The 20,258-nt window shown below is 40.6% G+C and overlaps 1 protein-coding gene across 1 annotated transcript in view; it reads left to right on the top strand.

Annotated features, from left to right (window-relative positions):
- LOC117460976 (cathepsin S-like) overlaps nucleotides 1–19,291 on the top strand; it is a 28,447-nt gene extending 9,156 nt beyond the window's left edge. Inside the window, exons 5-8 of the mRNA XM_034102638.2 lie at nucleotides 12,297–12,521; nucleotides 15,814–15,979; nucleotides 17,457–17,559; nucleotides 18,356–19,291. Of these exons, the coding sequence (XP_033958529.1) occupies nucleotides 12,297–12,521; nucleotides 15,814–15,979; nucleotides 17,457–17,559; nucleotides 18,356–18,455 (594 nt within the window). The 3' untranslated portion in view covers nucleotides 18,456–19,291. The remainder of the gene's footprint in view (nucleotides 1–12,296; nucleotides 12,522–15,813; nucleotides 15,980–17,456; nucleotides 17,560–18,355) is intronic.
- Nucleotides 19,292–20,258: the final 967 nt, after the last annotated feature.

The following is a 20,258-nucleotide window of genomic DNA, read 5'->3' as shown; positions in this document are numbered from 1 at the left end:
GGAAACTATTTAAAATATATAATTAAACCCACTTAAAACAATACAACAAATGGCTCCAGGTGTGGCAACTCATTGTCAACCGACACGGCATAAGGGGTTACAATCCGATCCAAATGTTTCAAAAATAAAAGCATGCAGCAGGAAGTAAAACCAGTTAAACACATTTCAGAGTAAAATCACACAATAAAAAGGGTATAAAACACACTTAAAAACCATGAAATAATCCACGATTAAAATGATTGATTGAAAAGTGTATTAACAGCTTGTATATTGGGTACAGTACAGCTCAAAAAATACAATTGTTAAGGGGATGCAGACCAGAGAAAGACTTTCGTCTTGTTTACATCAGGGTCCCCCATTTCCAATGCATCATATCATTTAAGACATATTTGACATTTGACATACAGATGGCTTATTTACAATTTACATTTTAGATTTCGTTCTAATACATCCTAACCGGACATTTAAGACATACCAAGTCTACATACAGTTAGTAACAGAGTCTAAAATGAGAGTATATACATAGATGGGGGGGGAGCTGTCCATTGGACGACAGGTTGAGATTTGTACCATTACCGGGGCCAGTTTTGCAATGCTCTCCCCGAAGGTGCTCTTTAAGAGAGGTTCTGAAGGTAAGTAAAGTTTTACTTTCCTTTACAGTTGTGGGAAGAGCGTTCCACCTTGATGTGGCATAATTGCGAAACGTGTATTCCCCCTTTGTTGTGCCAAATCTGGGTTTCACATGATTTGTGGAGCTCCCTCTGGTGTTATGATCATGGTATTCCTTGACCTTTGGGAAGAACTTTGACATGTACCTGGGTGCCATAGAGGTGTCGTGGATCTGTAGACCAGGCCCATTGCAATAGCTGTACTCTGTCGTCTACTCTAAGCCATCCTAGGTTGTCGAAGTGGGCAGAGGTGAGGTGGGTTCTAGATGAAAGGTCAAGCAGTAGTCTGACCAGTTTATTTTGCGATGTTTGACGTTTTATTTTTAGCGCCTTGGAGGTGCTATGGTACCATGACGTGCAAGCATAGTCATAGTACCCTTGAATGAGTGCTCCTGCCAGTTCTTCTGCCATGTGACATAAGTGCTCTTTAACTGTGCATTACATTTTTCCAAACATTATATTTGAGTTTCTGATTAAGTTTCAAGGAGTTCGGGTGATTACCAAACACTAATTTCTACATTTTCCCTAACACCATTGTATCACTTGCACTTTGATTTCATTGCAATAGTTTATTTCTCTTAACTTTTATGTTAAGTATATTGCATGTTACACTGTTGGAGGAGCCTAAGACCTAACATGTTAATGTCCTATAACTACACTGTAGCTATTGTGCAAATTACAACATAACTAAGAATTTTTGTTTCATCCAACAAGTTTGAATTGAGATGTGTAATTCACATCACAGCCACCAGAGGCTGCTAATGAGACTTTTATAAAATGTACTTTTTTACAAATGTTTAATGTATTTAGACACTGAATAAAACAACATACCATCTCCTCGCCTCTGGTTGAGGGCTCCAAGTTTTAAAACGACATGACTAAATCACCTTTTCTTTGTTATTCCTCAATACACTTAGTTTCTCTTTAATTCTGTATGGCCTTAGCTTAGTCCTTCAGGTGATTACCAAACACTAATTCCTGTACTTTCCCTGCACCATTGTGTCACTTGCACTATTTTATGTATTTTTCTTGTAATGTTAACTATGTGGCTTGTTGCATTGTTATAGGAGCCTGGGACTTAACCCACTGTAGCTTTTGTATATTTGACAGTAAAACCATTAGATTTTTGAATATTTTTTCATCAAACAAGGTGTAATTCACATCATTGCCACTAGAAGCTTTTTGTGTTTACTTTATTTTGTACAAATGTTGTTGTTTTAAAGGTGGGGTGGGTACGTTTCAGAAACCGGCTCGAGATACACTTTTTGTTATATTCCATGGAATGCTCTTAACATCCCGAAAGCAATGAATATCTTAAGTGCTTTGACAAAAAATCCATAAAAAAATGTCATCTGTAGAAGCCGTAATACTGTAAAAATTACGGCTAAACGGATTGGATGGCCTACCTGCCTGTCAGCCTCCCATCGGGGCACAAACTTATCTCGTGCCCTCATTGGTCATGTGCGCGTTCGTGTGTGTTGGAGGAGGGGCTCTATAAGGAAGTGGCAGATTTTCTCCGGTTGTGTACTATTTTCAAATTCTAGCGATCTCGAGCCGGTTTCTCAAACTTACCTACCCCACCTTTAATGTGTTTGGACACAACATGAAATAACCCTCTCTTCTAGTCTCTACTCTCTGGCTGTGGCTTCAAAGCTTTAAAAATAGACCATTAAATCGCCTTTTCTTCACATTTAGTTTCTCTTCTATTCACTGCTCTCTCAGTTCTTTGGATTTTGAGAAACATTTGTTCTCCAACAACTTTGTATTGAGAGGTGTAATTCACATCACCGCCACCAGAGGCTGCTAATGAGACTTTTTATTAAACGTACTTTTTGTACACATGTTTAATGTATTTAGACGCTGAATAAAAACAAACCATCTCTTCTCGTCTCTTGTCGAGGCTTTCAGGTCAAACTACATAAATAAATCACATGTTCGTTGTTGTTTCTTCGTACTTTTAGTTTATCTTGTATTATTCTATCTCTGCTCAGTCTCAGGTGATTAACTCACACATGTGGCATTGCAGCTTTCTGTTTCTAAAGAGGAAGAAGAGCGACTCGTCATGTGACATTTTCTTCATAACTAACAAACCATGAAAACCTGTCCGTGTTCAGCAGAGAAGCAGCGATGAGACACACTGATCAAGGCGAGTTTTACACTTCTCATCATTTAATTTAAGCTTTTATCAAAACATAATGCGTTTTATATGAATGAAAATTATATCAAAACCCTCAGTTGGCTTTGCTTCTACTTTCGTTTCTATGTTTGTGAGGAGTTTCTTTGCTGCAGGTGAGGTTATCAAAGTGACGATGAATAACAAACCATTAGTTAAATATCTGGACTTTGTAGCTCAGGTTGTTCTATAGTATTTGAAAACTATAAATGGATGTACTTTTTGCTGCAGTTTCCCCTTTAAAACATGAATTATGTATTTTTGTAATTTTGGAAGTAATATAAGACAAAAGAGACCATTCAACGAAACCTTCTTTGGATAACTTGGATACACTGAAAACTCACATATAACAATTGTATCAATCACCTGCATGAATAACAAATTAAAGACCTCGAGAGCATCTGGATCGACTTTCTCAAAAACATATCTTTTGAACATCCTGTATAAATGACTCTTCACGGAAATATTTCATCGATCTCCTCACAATTACTTTTGGTCCAGCTTTTGGCACCTTTGTCCTTCTCACGATAATTATTAAGTTATGATCAGAACACCCAACTGGAATTGATATTGCCTGAGAACTTACATGGCTAAAATTAGTAAATATATGATCAATACAAGTTGCACTTTTTGACCCATCTTTCTTTATGCATATCCTGTAGGTTTAGTCACCATTTGTACCAAGTTCCATGTATTCATTATTGTCTGCAGCTTGTTTTAAGGGCACAGTGCAACATATTCCAGTCAATATTTAAATCTGCGATAAAATAAATTACTCCGTCAAGATCACAAACTTTGTCTAACATTTCTCATCATTTGTCTATTTGTTCAATTTGCTTGAACGTCTACAGTTCAGATTAAAGTGAACGATCACAAATATTTAAGGGGTAGATTAAAAGTTAGATAACGTTTTGCTTTTGTAACTATTAGTTGTTAAGTGCATCAGTCAGGTATCAGGTGACACTTGCTGTCAAGAATAGATTGTTATCCTCTACTTATTTTAAAGTGGTCATCACTCTCCATAAATCAGATGAAAAGAACCAATACTGAACACCATGACCGGTTGAAACAAATTAAAATGTTGAATTATATTAAGTGCTTTTTAGTTCCTTTTTAAATTGCTGAATCATCGCTCTCGCTGCACACACTTCCCGTCATCCAACATTCTCTACATGGTTTTGATTAAACAACAACTGATGACGATGCGTTTGAAAACATATCTTGCTTGTTTATTAGTTCCCGTTTAGTTCAATAGCTTTACATTAAGATAAGTAATACATAGACTTCGGCTGACCTGCAGAAACATCTTCAGCACAAACACGTCGGATACATTTAAGCAGAAGTTACATATGTGTTATTAGTCTGTGTGCATTATCAGATTGTCTTAAGCCTCCTGATACCACATCAGCATTATCACAGCCACAGATGTATTGGTGAAGAAGCTGAACATCATGAGCTTCACACTTTGATGTTTTCTTAGATTGTATAATAAACTTAAGCATAAGGTAGAACAATAAGCTAGTTACCAACTTAATCAGATTTATCATTTATAGTGTTTAAGTTAACACACAAAACATACGTTTAAAACAAGTAATATTTATTGGTTAATTGCTGAAAAGTGCCAGATTTAAAAAGCCAAAATGCTATATACAGTTCCTGGATATGTGTTACAGAGAGTCACACACGAATAAGCATAAAATAGACACAATTAACACTTAAACTAGTTGTATTCAAAGCGTTGGACAGGTAAGAATTTTAAGTCTGACCTTAAAATGACATACACTTATTCGTGAAAGGCAAGGCAAGTTTATTCATATAGCACTTTTCAACACAAGGCAATTCAAAGTGCTTTACGAAAAATGAAAGACATTAAGAAAAAGGCATTTAAAATCAGTCGTTAAAAAGAAAAGCTAATAAAATAAACATTAAAAGAAAAAGTACATGGATAAAAGTTACAGTGCAGTTTAAGATGTGAATAGTTCAATTAAAAGCAGCGACAAAAAGAAAAGTCTTCAGCCTGGATTTAAAAGTAGTCAGAGTTGCAGCGGACCTGCAGGTTTCTGGGAGTTTGCTCCAGATATTTGGAGCATAATAACTGAACGCTGCTTCTCCATGTTTAGTTCTGACTCTGGGGACAGAAAGCTGACCAGTCCCTGAAGACCTGAGAGATCTGGATGGTTCATAATTTAGCAGGAGGTCAGAAATGTATTTTGGGCCTAAACCATTCAGTGCTTTATAAACCAGCAGCAGTATTTAGAAATCTATTCTTTGACACACAGGAAGCCAGTGTAAAGACTTCAGAACAGGAGTGATGTGATCCACTCTCTTAGTGTCAGTGAGGACTCGAGCAGCGGCGTTCTGAATCAGCTGCAGCTTTCTAATAGATTTTTAGTGAGACCTGTGAAGACACCATTGCAGTAGTCCAGTCTACTGAAGATAAAAGCATGGACAAGCTTTTCCAAATCCTGCTGTGACATTAGTCTTTTAATCCTAGATATATTCTTTAGGTGATAGTAGGCTGATTTAGTAACTGTTTTAATGTGACTGTTGAAACTCAGGTCAGAGTCCATGACTACACCTAGATTCCTGGCTTTATCTGTTGGTTTGAACATTGCACACTGAAGCTCAGCGCTAACTTTTAAACGTTCTGCCTTGGCTCCAAAAACCATTACCTCAGTTTTATCTTTGTTTAATTGGAGAAAGTTCTGACACATCCAGTCATTGATTTGTTCAGTGCACTTACTCAGTGTTTGAATTGGAGCATAGTCTCCTGGTGAGATTGTGAAAGGTACAGGTGATGTGTCAAGACCTGGAATAAACAAATAACATTTTAAAAACTACGTAATTTCACAAACTTTGTTGTAGCTTTTGACTTTTGGATTGACATTAAGGCATGAGACATTTAAAAGCAGAAATAAGCCAATAAAACGTGTTTTAATAGAATATGAAAGGTATAAAATACAAAGATAAAATGTACAGGGCAGTGTACATTTTGAATAGTTGTTTAAATAAAAAATGGAATGTCCTGTTATTGTGCTTGACTTACTTCTACGTTGGTTACTTATTTAATTGAATTAAAAGTGTGTTGGCCTATTTTGTTCAATATTTTAACTGTTGTCTTTCATTTGCACTTTCTGCTACTGCTCTATTTATATCGTTGTGTTTCCCCGCTGCGAGAAGAATAACTGAGAAACACGAGGATCCTCTGCGTGTGGTTGTTTTGAAGCGAACACCGCGCGCCTGTTTGTGACTCAAAGCTTTGTTTTCTCTGCAAGAAAAGGTCACACGGCATCCTGACTGTGTGTGGGTGTGTGTGTGCGTGCGTGTGTGTGTGTGTGTGTGTGTGTGTGTGTGTGTGTGTGTGTGTGTGTGTGTGTGGCCAGCTGGACGGCCACTGGGAGCTGTGGAAGAAGACGCACGAGAAGAAGTACAGCAATGAGGTAATGTAAAAAGAAAAACGGGATGTAAATGTATTTGTAGGCGCAAAATCCATAATGTAGCAGTCTTTGACCTTACGCTCTCTTACTGTATATCTTTGTTTTGAGGTGGAGGATATGCACCGCCGGGAATTGTGGGAGAAAAACTTGATGCTCATTAGCATACACAACCTGGAGGCCTCCATGGGGCTGCACACCTACGATCTGAGCATGAACCACATGGGAGACTTGGTGAGAAACTACAGCGTGTATAATGAAGGGGAAACGTTTAGGGAACTGTTCATTCATCTAACAACAGTTTTTATAATGGTTATAGGTCAGAAATGATTGGTTTTGAACTTTGATTCTCAACAGTTATTCATTATAATAATGTTATATATTACTTTTTAAAATATGTTGGATGAATATGCATATATATGCACTGGATCTCAAAAGAAGGCCGTATGTATGTTGCAATAATTCTATCAATGGAAATGGGAACGAAAGCATCAAATTAGGGCGTAAGGAGTTGGGAAAAACTAGAACTGCTACCTCCGCAAGCCCGACTCGGATAAGCGGGATGTTACGTTGGCCGACCGGTGCAAACACGCGACAACGTCCCAAAACACTTCTATTAGGAGTCGGAGAAGATATTTCTTCATTTGCACGTCTTTTGGAACAATCAATCAATCAATGTTTATTTATACAGCCCAATATCACACAGTGGACTTCACAGTGTGTACAGAATATCAGTATGACAATACGACACCCTCTGTCCTTAGACCCTCTGTCCTTAGACCCTCTGTCCTTAGACCCTCTGTCCTTAGAGCCTCACATCGTACAAGGAAACACTTCCAGAGAAAACCCACAGTTTAAAGGGGAACATGGGAGAAACCTCAGGGAGAGCTACAGAGGAGGGATCCCTCTCCCAGGACGGACAGACGTGCAATAGATGCCGTGTGTAAATTGAAAAGATAATACATTTGCAACATAGGTAGTCCAGATGTTTGGAAATGCATGTGTGTATAATAGGAAGATGAATCCAGGAGGATGTCAGCAATCCTGTGGGAGCCATCAGGGAAGTATGATGAGAGTCAGGCAGGACCGCAGCAACAGGATCATCCATGACTCAGGATCCCGGCGTATAGAGACACCAACAAGAGAGACTTGTGGGGAAGCTGGGTTAATGGGAACATGAGAGGACACAGGTACAGACAGAGAGAAGGAAGAAGTAAGATGTCCCCCGACAAACTAAGCCTCTATCAGCAAAACTAGGGGCTGAATCTAATCAGCTCTAACTATAAGCTTTATCAAAAAGGAAGGTCTGAAGCGCACTCTTAAAAGCGGATAGGGTGTCTGCCGCCCGAACACAAACTGGAAGCTGATTCCACAAATGTGGAGCTTGATAAGAAAAGGCTCTGGATCCCACTGTACTTTTAAAAACTCATTGTGCCTGTTGACAAAAGTTTCTCACTTATTTGACACTTTGTTATTCTAACAATATCGATCATCGCTGCTTTAACTCATCATTTCAGCTGAAGCCCCGTGAAAGTTCCTGTAATCAGGAAACAAGGCAGAATGTACGTTTGTATATTTGGACGCTGAGCATTAGGCTTCGTCTTTTCCCCCTGTGGCCCGTCCTCTGGTCCAACTCCGTGTGGAACTCAGCGTGTTCTCGGCTCAAGCCTTTGAGGCTGGAGTAATGAGATGCTTTCTGCTCTCAGCTCGACCACTGATCCACGGCTCCGGCAGGATGCATCCAGCACTTACTGTATGTGGAGAATAGCCTGCAGTATGTTCTGGGTGCATAATGAGTGTTAAAGAAACCGCGCTGCAGACTGGAACATTAACTACGTGGTGTTGGTTTGCGTCCTTTAACCTGCCTCGCCTCAATCTGTGTCCGAGGGTCTTTGGAGATGTTCCAGCTGAAGGGGAGGAATTGACGCCAAAAAGTACCATAGCTGATTCCTGAGAACTCTCACACACACTCACACAGTGAACACGTTACTCCATGCTTTACAATGTAGACGCTTTTGGGTTTGTATTCCAGACCCCACATTAATCTTCTAACTTTCCAAACCTTTGTTGAAATGTTTTCCAAAGAACACAGGAAACCCGGAGAGCAAGATTATTCATTTTTACATTACAGTTTCATAGATTGTAACTCTAAAGCAGGGCTGTCAAACTCAAACACACAGAGGGCCAACATAAAAAATGGGTACTAGCCGAGGGCCGGACTGGTTCGATGCTTATTGCAGAACTTATTGAAATGAACTTATTGCACATATTAAACCTGGAACTAACAAAGCTTCAATTATTGCCTATAAAAACAACATTAAACATTAAATAATCCGTTGCAGTCATTTCTTACGGCTCTATCTGCAGAGTCATTTCTTATGAGTACATTTCTCCACAGGCCAACAACAGCTTCAACAAAACTATTCCCCTCAGAGAGAAACCAAACATGCCCTGTTGTCGTGAGAGAGAAAGTGCAGAAGGAAGCATCCATGTAAAGTCAGTGTGCTGATCTGAGATGCTAGCTCAGATACTTGGCGTCTCATCTTGGGAGCAAGGTCCTCAATGTTTGGGCTCAGGCTCTGAGCGGAGGAGACCCTCAGGATGGAGGGAAGGTGTGCGTGCAATATACCGGCGGGCCAGATCTAATAGGAATTAGAAATGATCCTGCGGGCCGAAATTAAATCCACCACGGGCCTGATTTGGCCCCCGGGCCTTGGGTTTGACACATGTGCTCTAAACTAAATCATGGTTTAGTAAGTGTAGTGAGGTACAGCTTTAATAAAACAAACATGAAACACACTTTTATCCTGAATGTTCTGTCAATTATAAACCTTTACCTTAGTATCAAAGATCCTTGTGAAATATGTTTGTATTCATGTATGTACAGTATGTAAATGTGTCTGAAACAACACCCTGACAACTAATTATATTTAAAACAAGTCAATAAAATAATGCCACATACTAGACGTTCACAATTCAGAAAATGCTAATACATCTTTGTAATAATTGGGCAGTGATGAGGATAAACATATTTCTTATTGACTATTTCTACTTTCTACTTGCATCCCAACACAGAGCCAGCACAGGCGAAGGTCACACGTGTAGTGTGTGATACTGGGCTATATTAATATAATTGTATTCGTTGTTCTTCCTGACAGACAGCGGAGGAGATCCTGCAGTCGTACGCCGTGCTCACTCCTCCCAACGACATCCAGAGGGCACCGTCAGCCTTCAGAGGGGCTTCGGGCGCGAGAGCCCCCGACACCATGGACTGGAGAGACAAGGGCTGTGTGACCAGGGTCAAGGCGCAGGTGAGGGGGACCTCCAGTGGAGTCAAGGCTTTTATTCTCATCGGTACATAGCTCGACATACAACCAGGGTCCCCCATAGTGATGCATTCTAGTCAGGGGTGTAAAGTAACTAAGCAGACTTACTCAAGTAGTGTTCAATTTTAAAGGACTCTCACTTTAGTTTTTCAATGTAATGCTGTTGCGCACAACCCGACAGTAGTTTCCTGTACATCACGAGTGTCCATCTTGGATGTATTTCTATCAAGATTCAAGATTCAAGGCTTACATAGCTACAGTGTAGATATATCAATGAAACTCTTAGGCTCCTGCAACACAATAAAACAGATAAAATAGTGCAAGTAAATACAAATAAAATAGAAATAGTGTAAGAAGAAGATATTTGCGGTGTTTAAGAGGTTTAAAAACTCACTTTCCTTGTTTGTCTATTATATCTAACATGTTGCACCTAGTTAGGATGCCACCTGGGCGCCTCCCTAGGGAGGTGTTCCAGGCACGTCCAGCTGGGAAGAGACCAAGGGGTAGACCTAGGACCAGGTGGAGGGATTATATCTCTTCGCTGGCCTGGGAGCGCCTTGGGACCCCCAGTCAGAGCTGGTTGATGAGGGGAAAGGAACGTTTGGGGCTCTCTGCTGGGAACTGCTACCCCCGAGACCCGACCACGGATAAGCGGGAGAAGATGGATGGATGGATTAATGGATGGATGGATGGATTAATGGATGGATGGATGGATTAATGGGTGGATTAATGGATGGATGGATGGATGGATGGATGGATTAATGGATGGATTAATGGATGGATGGATGGATTAATGGATGGATGGATGGATGGATTAATGGATGGATGGATGGATTAATGGGTGGATTAATGGATGGATGGATGGATTAATGGATGGATGGATTAATGGATGGATGGATGGATTAGTGGATGGATGGATGGATGGATGGATTAATGGATGGATGGATGGATGGATGGATGGATTAATGGATGGATGGATGGATTAATGGATGGATGGATGGATTAATGGGTGGATTAATGGATGGATGGATGGATTAATGGATGGATGGATTAATGGATGGATGGATGGATGGATGGATTAATGGATGGATGGATGGATGGATTAATGGATGGATGGATTAATGGATGGATGGATTAATGGATGGATAGATGGATTAATGGATTCATGGTTGGATGGATGGATTAATGGATGGATAGATGGATTAATGGATGGATGGATTAATGGATGGATTAATGGATGGATTAATGGATGGATAGATGGATTAATGGATGGATGGATGGATGGATTAATGGATGGATGGATTAATGGCTGGATGGATGGATGGATGGATTAATGGATGGATTAATGGATGGATAGATGGATTAATGGATGGATGGATAGATGGATTAATGGATGGATGGATAGATGGATGGATGGATGGATTAATGGATGGCTGGATGGATTAATGGATGGATGGATTAATGGATGGATGGATGGATGGATTAATGGATGGATGGATGGATTAATGGATGGATGGATGGATGGATGGATGGATGGATGGATTAATGGATGGATGGATGGATTAATGGATGGATGGATGGATGGATGGATGGATGGATGGATTAATGGATGGATGGATGGATGGATGGATTAATGGATGGATGGATGGATGGATTAATGGATGGATGGATGTTGCACAGAACTGAAGTCTTTCCAAACTCAATACTTGTGAGTTTGGTTGAATGATATTAATCTGCATCCCTTATTCCTCTTCACTTGACACACATATTATTGACATACTTTAGTTGTATGATACAGTAAAGAATCAAATGAAGATCAAAGTTATAATTATTTTATCGGCGGCCAATTAAAAGTAATTAGGTCAAACATAAAAAACTGTGTATTTTGCACATTTTGTACAAAGGTATGAAACTGCACAGACATCCCTTTTAAATTCTGATATGATGCACATCAGTTATTCTTCATATATATTTTCCTAATATAATATTATATATGTACTTACTCTTTTTCTATATTTACATGTATTGTGAATTATTTTTACACATTTAAAATAGTTGTATAGTTCTAGATTTGATATGTTTTCTCCAGCTTCTGTCCTGTGCTTATGTGTGCAGGTCAGGTGATGAGCTCTAGATTTGGTTTTGGTAATGCATGTGACACATCTTCCACACCCAGTGGATGTGGAAAAAAAACGAACAAAACTGGCGGTTGTGGTGACAACTTCCTGTGAAGAAAACAATAGCTGCTTACTGGAATTCAAGGAGGACGGTGTGGGCAGTTTATTGCCTCACTGTTAAGACACAGTTCTCTGTTCCTATTCTGGTTAATTGAGTCACTGAACTTTTGAAAGAACATCCATAACATTCATCTGTTTGCTACTTACACATTATATATCATATTCCAAATACTTGTATATAAATTCTTATGGCACTATGTGTATTCAATTTTTGTATTTACTTGCACTATTTTATTGTGTTGCGCTGTTGGAGGAGCCTGACCTAAGATTTTCATTGATATATCCTTAAAGACTGGATAAAGCGCTATATAAGTACAGTCCATTGACCATAGTAAGGATAGATGATAGGCTAACTTCACATTTAGAAACGTATCGGGCACCCCTGATCTACACTGTAGCTATGCACACATGACATTAGAAGCCTTGCATCTTGAATCTTGATCTTGTTTAACACCCAGGGTTCCTGTGGCTCCTGCTGGGCCTTCAGTGCTGCAGGGGCCTTGGAGGGCCAGTTAGCCAGGACCACAGGGAAGCTGGTGGACCTGAGTCCCCAAAACCTGGTGGACTGTTCTGGAAAATACGGAAACCGCGGCTGCAACGGGGGCTTCATGGACAAGGCCTTCAAGTACGTCATCGACAACCAGGGGATCGAATCTGAGGCGTCGTACCCATACAAAGGACAGGTGAGCATCCTGCTGATGTTCAGGTGTATATCAGTATGTAGTGTCCCTACTTTAAAGAGTCCTCTCCTGCTGATGTTCAGGTATATATCAGTATGTAGTGTCTCTACTTTAAAGAGTCCTCTCCTGTTGATGTTCAGGTGTATATCAGTATATAGTGACTCTACTTTAAAGAGTCCTCTCCTGCTGATGTTCAGGTGTATATCAGTATGTAGTGTCCCTACTTTAAAGAGTCCTCTCCTGCTGATGTTCAGGTATATATCAGTATGTAGTGTCTCTACTTTAAAGAGTCCTCTCCTGTTGATGTTCAGGTGTATATCAGTATATAGTGACTCTACTTTAAAGAGTCCTCTCCTGCTGATGTTCAGGTGTATATCAGTATGTAGTGTCTCTACTTTAAAGAGTTCTCTCCTGCTGATGTTCAGGTGTATATCAGTATGTAGTGTCTCTACTTTAAAGAGTCCTCTCCTGCTGATGTTCAGGTGTATATCAGTATGTAGTGTCTCTACTTTAAAGAGTCCTCTCCTGCTGATGTTCAGGTGTATATCAGTATGTAGTGTCTCTACTTTAAAGAGTCCTCTCCTGCTGATGTTCAGGTTCATATCAGTATGTACAGTAGTGTCTCTACTTTAAAGAGTCCTCTCCTGCTGATGTTCAGGTCTATATCAGTATGTAGTGTCTCTACTTTAAAGAGTCCTCTCCTGCTGATGTTCAGGTGTATATCAGTATGTAGTGCCTCTACTTTAAAGAGTCCTCTCCTGCTGATGTTCAGGTCTATATCAGTATGTAGTGTCTCTACTTTAAAGAGTCCTCTCCTGCTGATGTTCATGTGTACATCAGTATGTAGTGTCTCTACTTTAAAGAGTCCTCTCCTGCTGATGTTCAGGTGTATATCAGTATGTAGTGTCTCTACTTTAAAGAGTCCTCTCCTGCTAATGTTCAGGTGTATATCAGTATGTAGTGTATCTTCTTTAAAGAGTCCTCTCCTGCTGATGTTCAGGTGTATATCAGTATGTAGTGTCTCTACTTTAAAGAGTCCTCTCCTGCTGATGTTCAGGTGTATATCAGTATGTAGTGTCTCTACTTTAAAGAGTCCTCTCCTGCTGATGTTCAGGTGTATATCAGTATGTAGTGTCTCTACTTTAAAGAGTCCTCTCCTGCTGATGTTCAGGTGTATATCAGTATGTAGTGTCAGATATCAGATACACTGAATCTGTTTGAGTTCAATTAAAACACAAATTGTTTTAATTAATAGTTTCTTTTAGCAAACATTTTAAAAGTGCACATGTTCCAACTTTTAAATGTGAAAATGTGTGTTCCTACACACCTGTTACAATTAAATGCATATTGGTTTATGGGTCCAAAAACTAGACATGACCTCAGACTTAGGGAATTTGTGATCTGCATTAAAGGTGACAATTGTATTGCAATTAGCTTTATCAGTCAGAACTTCCTCGACACCGGAGGGGTCTATAGCCTACTGAGTGGGCTATAGACATTAGCCGCGTTCACACTGCGGTACTTTTCCCACAAAGGTTCATGCGAACTTAGTTCATGCAAACTCTTTAGTTCGCATTAACTAAGTACAGATCGCGTTCACACCAGAAAAAGTCCCTGGGGGAGGATTAGGCAAATGAAGCCGCTGACGTCACTTCTTCTTCTTCTGCTTTGGGTTTACTGGCAGGCCGCAAACCACTTCACGGCGTATACTGCCGCCCAAAGTCCCCGGCCGGAAGTCCCCGGAGTTGGGGAAGGCTTCAGTAGAAGCTGCTGGGAGTCCCAGCAGCTTCTACTGAAGCCTTACGAGTAAATCGCCAGAACGCCGACACCTCCTCATCTCCACCGCTCCCATGTTTTATTTTGTGTTGCCATAAGTTAGTCTCTCTGCGTTTCTGCGCTGGGCTAATGCTAATGCTAATGCAAGGATAATAAAATGGCGGCTTCACAAAACTTTTTTGGAGTTTTACGGGGCGTGGTTTGCAATCCGTCCAGCCAATCAGAAATATAGCTCTTTTCTCAAAAAAGAGCCGCTCGAAAGTCCCTGCTCTCTAGCAGGGACTTTCGAGGGGGTAAAAAGGTTCGCATTAACTACTTTTAGTACCGGCTCTTTTTGGTGTGAACGCGAGTAGGTCCTACTTCATCGAGTAGGCCCTACTTCATCGAGTACGCCCTACTTCATCGAGTAGGCCCTACTTCATCGAGAAGGCCCTACTTCATCGAGTAGGCCCTACTTCATCGAGTAGGCCCTACTTCATCGAGTAGGCCCTACTTCATCGAGTACGCCCTACTTCATCGAGAAGGCCCTACTTCATCGAGTAGGCCCTACTTCATCGAGTAGGCCCTACTTCATCGAGAAGGCCCTACTTCATCGAGTAGGCCCTACTTCATCGAGTAGGCCCTACTTCATCGAGAAGGCCCTACTTCATCGAGTAGGCCCTACTTCATCGAGTAGGCCCTACTTCATCGAGAAGGCCCTACTTCATCGAGTAGGCCCTACTTCATCGAGTAGGCCCTACTTCATCGAGAAGGCCCTACTTCATCGAGTAGGCCCTACTTCATCGAGTACGCCCTACTTCATCGAGAAGGCCCTACTTCATCGAGAAGGCCCTACTTCATCGAGTACGCCCTACTTCATCGAGTAGGCCCTACTTCATCGAGTAACCCCTACTTCATCGAGAAGGCCCTACTTCATCGAGAAGGCCCTACTTCATCGAGTACGCCCTACTTCATCGAGTAGGCCCTACTCGATGAAAACCTCAGCCTGAAATGAACTTTAAAAGACAACGTGGTGTTTTCGGTGGAAGCATTTAGGAGTGCAAGCTCAGCTTTACAGTCAACACATTCCTGTATGAGAAAACAATGTGGGTGTCGAAGAAGTTGAGCTCGCCCCTGCAGGCTGTAGACGGCAACACTTGCTTCACTCGTCTGTGGTCCGCTGTTAATGTCTCTTTGGAGCAACAATAAATGAATGTGAGCGGACAGCGTGTTTGTCCTCCAGGCTGCTTCTGTTTGTGTGGAAGAGGAGGAGGAAGGAGACTGTTGCAGCCTCACAAAGGTGTTTTGGTCGTGATTTACCCACAACATAAAGAAAATGATTGAACATTTCTGGCTCTGGATAGAAAACGCATGTATTTAGTGCTTAGGAAAATGAAGAGGTTATCTTTGTACCTACCTGGACGCCACCAGAGTTAAGCCAACTTCAAGTTATACGTTGAGTTGCTTTTCGAGTCCCATCAGGTATGTTCCATCCAGTATAAACCAGCACTTTTAACCCCAGTTTGTCCTCTGACTTCAGGACCAGCAGTGTCAGTACAGCCCTTCGTCCCGCGCTGCTAACTGCTCCAGCTACAGCTTCCTGCCTGAGGGGAACGAGGCCACTCTGAAGGACGCGCTTGCCAACATTGGACCCATTTCAGTGGGGATTGACGCCAAGCTGCCCACATTCCGCTTTTACAGGAGCGGTACGTTCCACATCATGAGCTCCACAGGCTCTTTTTCTTTACTCACATGACTGAAAATAGATGCGGAAAGATCCAGATGTGTTTAGTGAAGGGTGGCGGAGGACTCGTAAAAGGTTGCTGACAAAAGGTCACAGAGGGAGAGTGATTTTTAACACTTATACTTGCGAAAAAAAGTGAACACCCTCTAAAAGTCTTGTTTGTGCACACCTGGGTGAAGGTGTCACCTTGCTGCATGTGCAGGTGTACTCGAGGACCCAATGTATCACTGTTGAGCGCAGCTAAAGGTTTACCAATGAGGACAGCAAGATGCAGCGTTCACCTTACTCTTCAAGCTTTTTGCTTTAACTTATCTCCGTTAAGAAAATGCTGATTGCACAATGCAATTGACATTTAAAATACATAATTACCAAACAAAACAAATGTTGCAGTGCATAGTTATGTAAGATAAATCGAAACAAAAAATGACATTTACAACAACAACAACAACAACAGCATTAGCAACATACACAGTGCCACATCTAGTGTTTTAAAAGGAGTGAGAAGAAGTATAATGTATTTAATCTCACCGCCTTGTCCCTAAATGATTTATTTATAATCTATAATCTGCAATAATTATTATTATTATTAATTATTATTGTTGTTATTATTATTAATCTGCTTTACCTGTTGATTGATATACATATATGCACATATACATATACACACCTACATACTCACACATATACATATACACACATCAAAATACAACATAGACGTTTAGATTGGTTCCCGAAATGACTTGTGAAATTCGATCTACAAACAATGATGTTCCCCAGGTATCTATCAGTAGTTATCCTCAGTTAAAAAAGTATACATTTACATTGTATACCCCCTCTAGGAGAAATGGCAGAACAACTAAAGTAGCCGTGGAAACAAAGTGTAGCGTCTCCTGTGAAATGTTAGACTCTGAGGAAAATGTAAAGCAATTCGTTTTTTTGTTGTTGAAACAACTGCAACAGCAATACTAGAAAAATGAACATGTCGGATTGAAACTACACTACTGATTGATTCACCAGCAATGCATACATATATATAATTATTATAATAATAATAATAATAATAATAATAATAATATAATATTCAAATCCCAATTAAAAACCCACCTGTTCAAATCTGCTTACTCACTGTAGTGCTCCCCATTATATGTTTCATTTGTGTCCACTTGACTGTCTCCTCCATGATTTCCTGTTTGTGTTTTTATCTTGTTCTGTTGCCTATTAGCTTTTATTTTATTTTTTTTATTTATTTATTTATTTTTTTTTTTTTTTTTTTTTAATTTTTTTTTTTTTTTTAAATGTACGGTGTCCTTGGGTGTCATGAAAGGCGCCTAAAAATAAAATGTATTATTATTATATATTATTATTATAATATGTACACTAATATTGAGAATGATATAATTGATTTAAACGCAATAATTCCCTGACCCCTGCTGTTTCAGGGGTGTACGATGACCCAAGCTGCACCCAGATCATTAACCACGGTGTGTTAGCTGTGGGCTACGGCTCTCTGAACGGACACGACTACTGGCTGGTGAAGAACAGGTGAGGCCTTCTCTGAGTCCCTGTGTGGTGGAGGGGAAGTGAAACGGGGAAGTCAATACTGTGCCTGAAAGTACTCGGTTTCAATAAGCAGAAAGGGCTGGGGTATTCTGCTGACACGAGTTCAGTGGTCGACTTAAAAGTCCTCAAACAGCTGCTGCCTCTCAGGCAAACATTAAGTCAAACTGCAGTTACGGTCTTAATCAGACGACGTCAGGAAATCCTTTGTGTGTAAAAGAGAAGGCGTTTCCTTTCTCATTACTGTGTGAAAAACATGATCCCATCGATATGCCTCTGCCACACAGTGACTTATGTATTCCTCCTAATTGATTTTGATGGATAAACCGTGAGATTGGCCGTTTAAGTAATGAGACAACCCATGAAACACGTTTTCCCAGTAGATTATTGTCGATATTACATTTTGAAAAGCCTTTTGTGCAGCGTCTTGACTCAGGTGTTGAAACACGTGGATCTTTGATGTACAATCACGGATGTTGGGGTTGGGTTTAGGCAACAAAGCCCCTTGGTTTGGCTCTGAATCTGACGTAACGTAACGTGACATGTCGCCCGGAAAAATATCTCTACATTTGGTTTAACACGAGATACGAATGCGTCTCGTGGCTAAATGTCGTGTGTGGTTTGGACCCCGTAGACTTTCGGTCTTCCATTTCTCTAAGGTGGGCGCTATTGGTCGACTTAATGCACGTGGATGACTGTTCTGGTCATGTTCTAATCACTCAATAAGGATATAAACATGATTGTACTTTCATGAACTTGTTTCTCCGCCCTTTCTGTGCAGCTGGGGAACGTCCTACGGAGAACAGGGCTACATCCGGATGGCACGCAACAAGCAGAACCAGTGTGGCATCGCTCTGTACGCCTGCTACCCCGTTATGTAGCTGCAGAAGAAACAGGCTGGATGATTAACGTCCCCTTCAGTTTTATACATCCACTATTTTTAAAGTTAGGTTTTATAATGAATAGGGGTGTATCGGTTCACGGAAGTCACGGTTCGGTTCGTACCTCGGTTTGGGGGTCACGGTGCGTAATTCCAGGTTTGCTGTTATTTATTTTTGAACAGTAGTGCAAGTTTCAGTTTCAAAATAAGGAACTCTTGACATTTTGAATAATTAACTGTATTAAACAGTTAAAAACAAACAGTACCACACACACTCAGATGGCCATAGTATCTATAATGGCTGATGTCAAACTAAAAGGTTTCATCAAGCTGTAAAACTAACGTCCACAGGGAACCCGAAATGTTCCCACACAGCTGATTTAAAAGAAGCAGGTGGGTTCTAGCTCCTGTGTGTTATCTGAAATCGCCATACTAACTTTTCTTCTTCTTGTATTTAGTTCGTTTTGTTGTTGTTCTTCATTTGTTGTTTAAGGGCGGCTGGCAAACAGCTTTTAGGCGCAATACCGCCCCCTGGAGTATATATAGTGTAGTGGATACTGCCCTGAATGACAGACTTTTTTCCCACTCGTAAAAAAAAAAAAGGCGTATTCGCCGTGTGACTGCATGCGCCGAACCGTGACGGTACGGGACGAATACGGATACCGTTACACCCCTAATAATGAACAGTTTTCTTCAGATTTGGTTTTGTGAAATTCCATGTGATGCACCTTCTGAGGGGGAAAGCCAAGAACAGTACATCTTTAAGTGCTAGTTTCATCATTGATCTTGTCTTTACTGTGTGCTTGAATCCTTAATAAAGAGACATGTACTGTGTAATCTTGCCCTTTCAGATCTGTCTTCTGTGCCGTGGACGTGATGACAGCGAATATCTGATTTTACACAGGTTTTTCCCTCTGTTAAATCCGCCATGAAAACTGCCTGAAAGGATTCCATTGACTCTTTGGGAAATTGGCTTGTTGGTCAATTTAGCTTTCACGTGTTACGACGGAAGGAACGCCGAAATCAATACCTGTGTCTCTAGTAAACATCTCTGTCCTGTGCACATGCTGATGGTATAGCATGACATAATGCAGCCTGCAGGCAAGTTACTCTGTGTGTGTGTGTGTGTGTGTGTGTGTGTGTGTGTGTGTGTGTGTGTGTGTGTGTGTGTGTGTGTGTGTGTGTGTGTGTGTGTGTGTGTGTGTGTGTGTGTGTGTGTGTGTGTGTGTGTGTGTGTGTGTGTGTGTGTGTGTGTGTGTGTGTGTGTGTGTGTGTGTGTGTGTGTCATCAAATGCTTAGCCAAGTCCAAGGGGTCGGTTGAAACTGTGTGTTATTTTAAAGCTTATATGCTTTTTAGAATTTAAAAGAGGAGATACATACCACTCTCATAATGTCGTTTAAACTTGAAGCTAAATAACAAAATGTATCTATCGTTAGAAAATGCTTACTGATGACGTGGCATGTCTCTTTTCATTAACGGTATTAAGTAACACAAACAACTCAACTGTAGAGAGTGCAGTTTTACGGCTGCAGTCATTATGCTAAGCTAACTTGCTTCTGGGTGCAGCTTCACATTTAGCAGACAGACTTCTCGGCAATAAACTGAATATCTCCGGGTGCAATAGTGATCCTAGAAACGTATATTTTTTATATACAGTCTATTACTGTTGACAAGCATTGTTTAAACCCCAAAAACATCTAAAACCTTCAACAGATACCAATACTTAAGGCTGAATTTGGGTACATTGATTGATTTGATGGAGAACCACAGACGGCTAAAATAAGCAGGTATTAAATATATACT

This window comes from Pseudochaenichthys georgianus, chromosome 16 (genome assembly GCF_902827115.2).
Source record: "Pseudochaenichthys georgianus chromosome 16, fPseGeo1.2, whole genome shotgun sequence".
Lineage (NCBI taxonomy): Eukaryota > Metazoa > Chordata > Actinopteri > Perciformes > Channichthyidae > Pseudochaenichthys > Pseudochaenichthys georgianus.
This window is presented reverse-complemented; position numbering and strand designations above follow the sequence as displayed.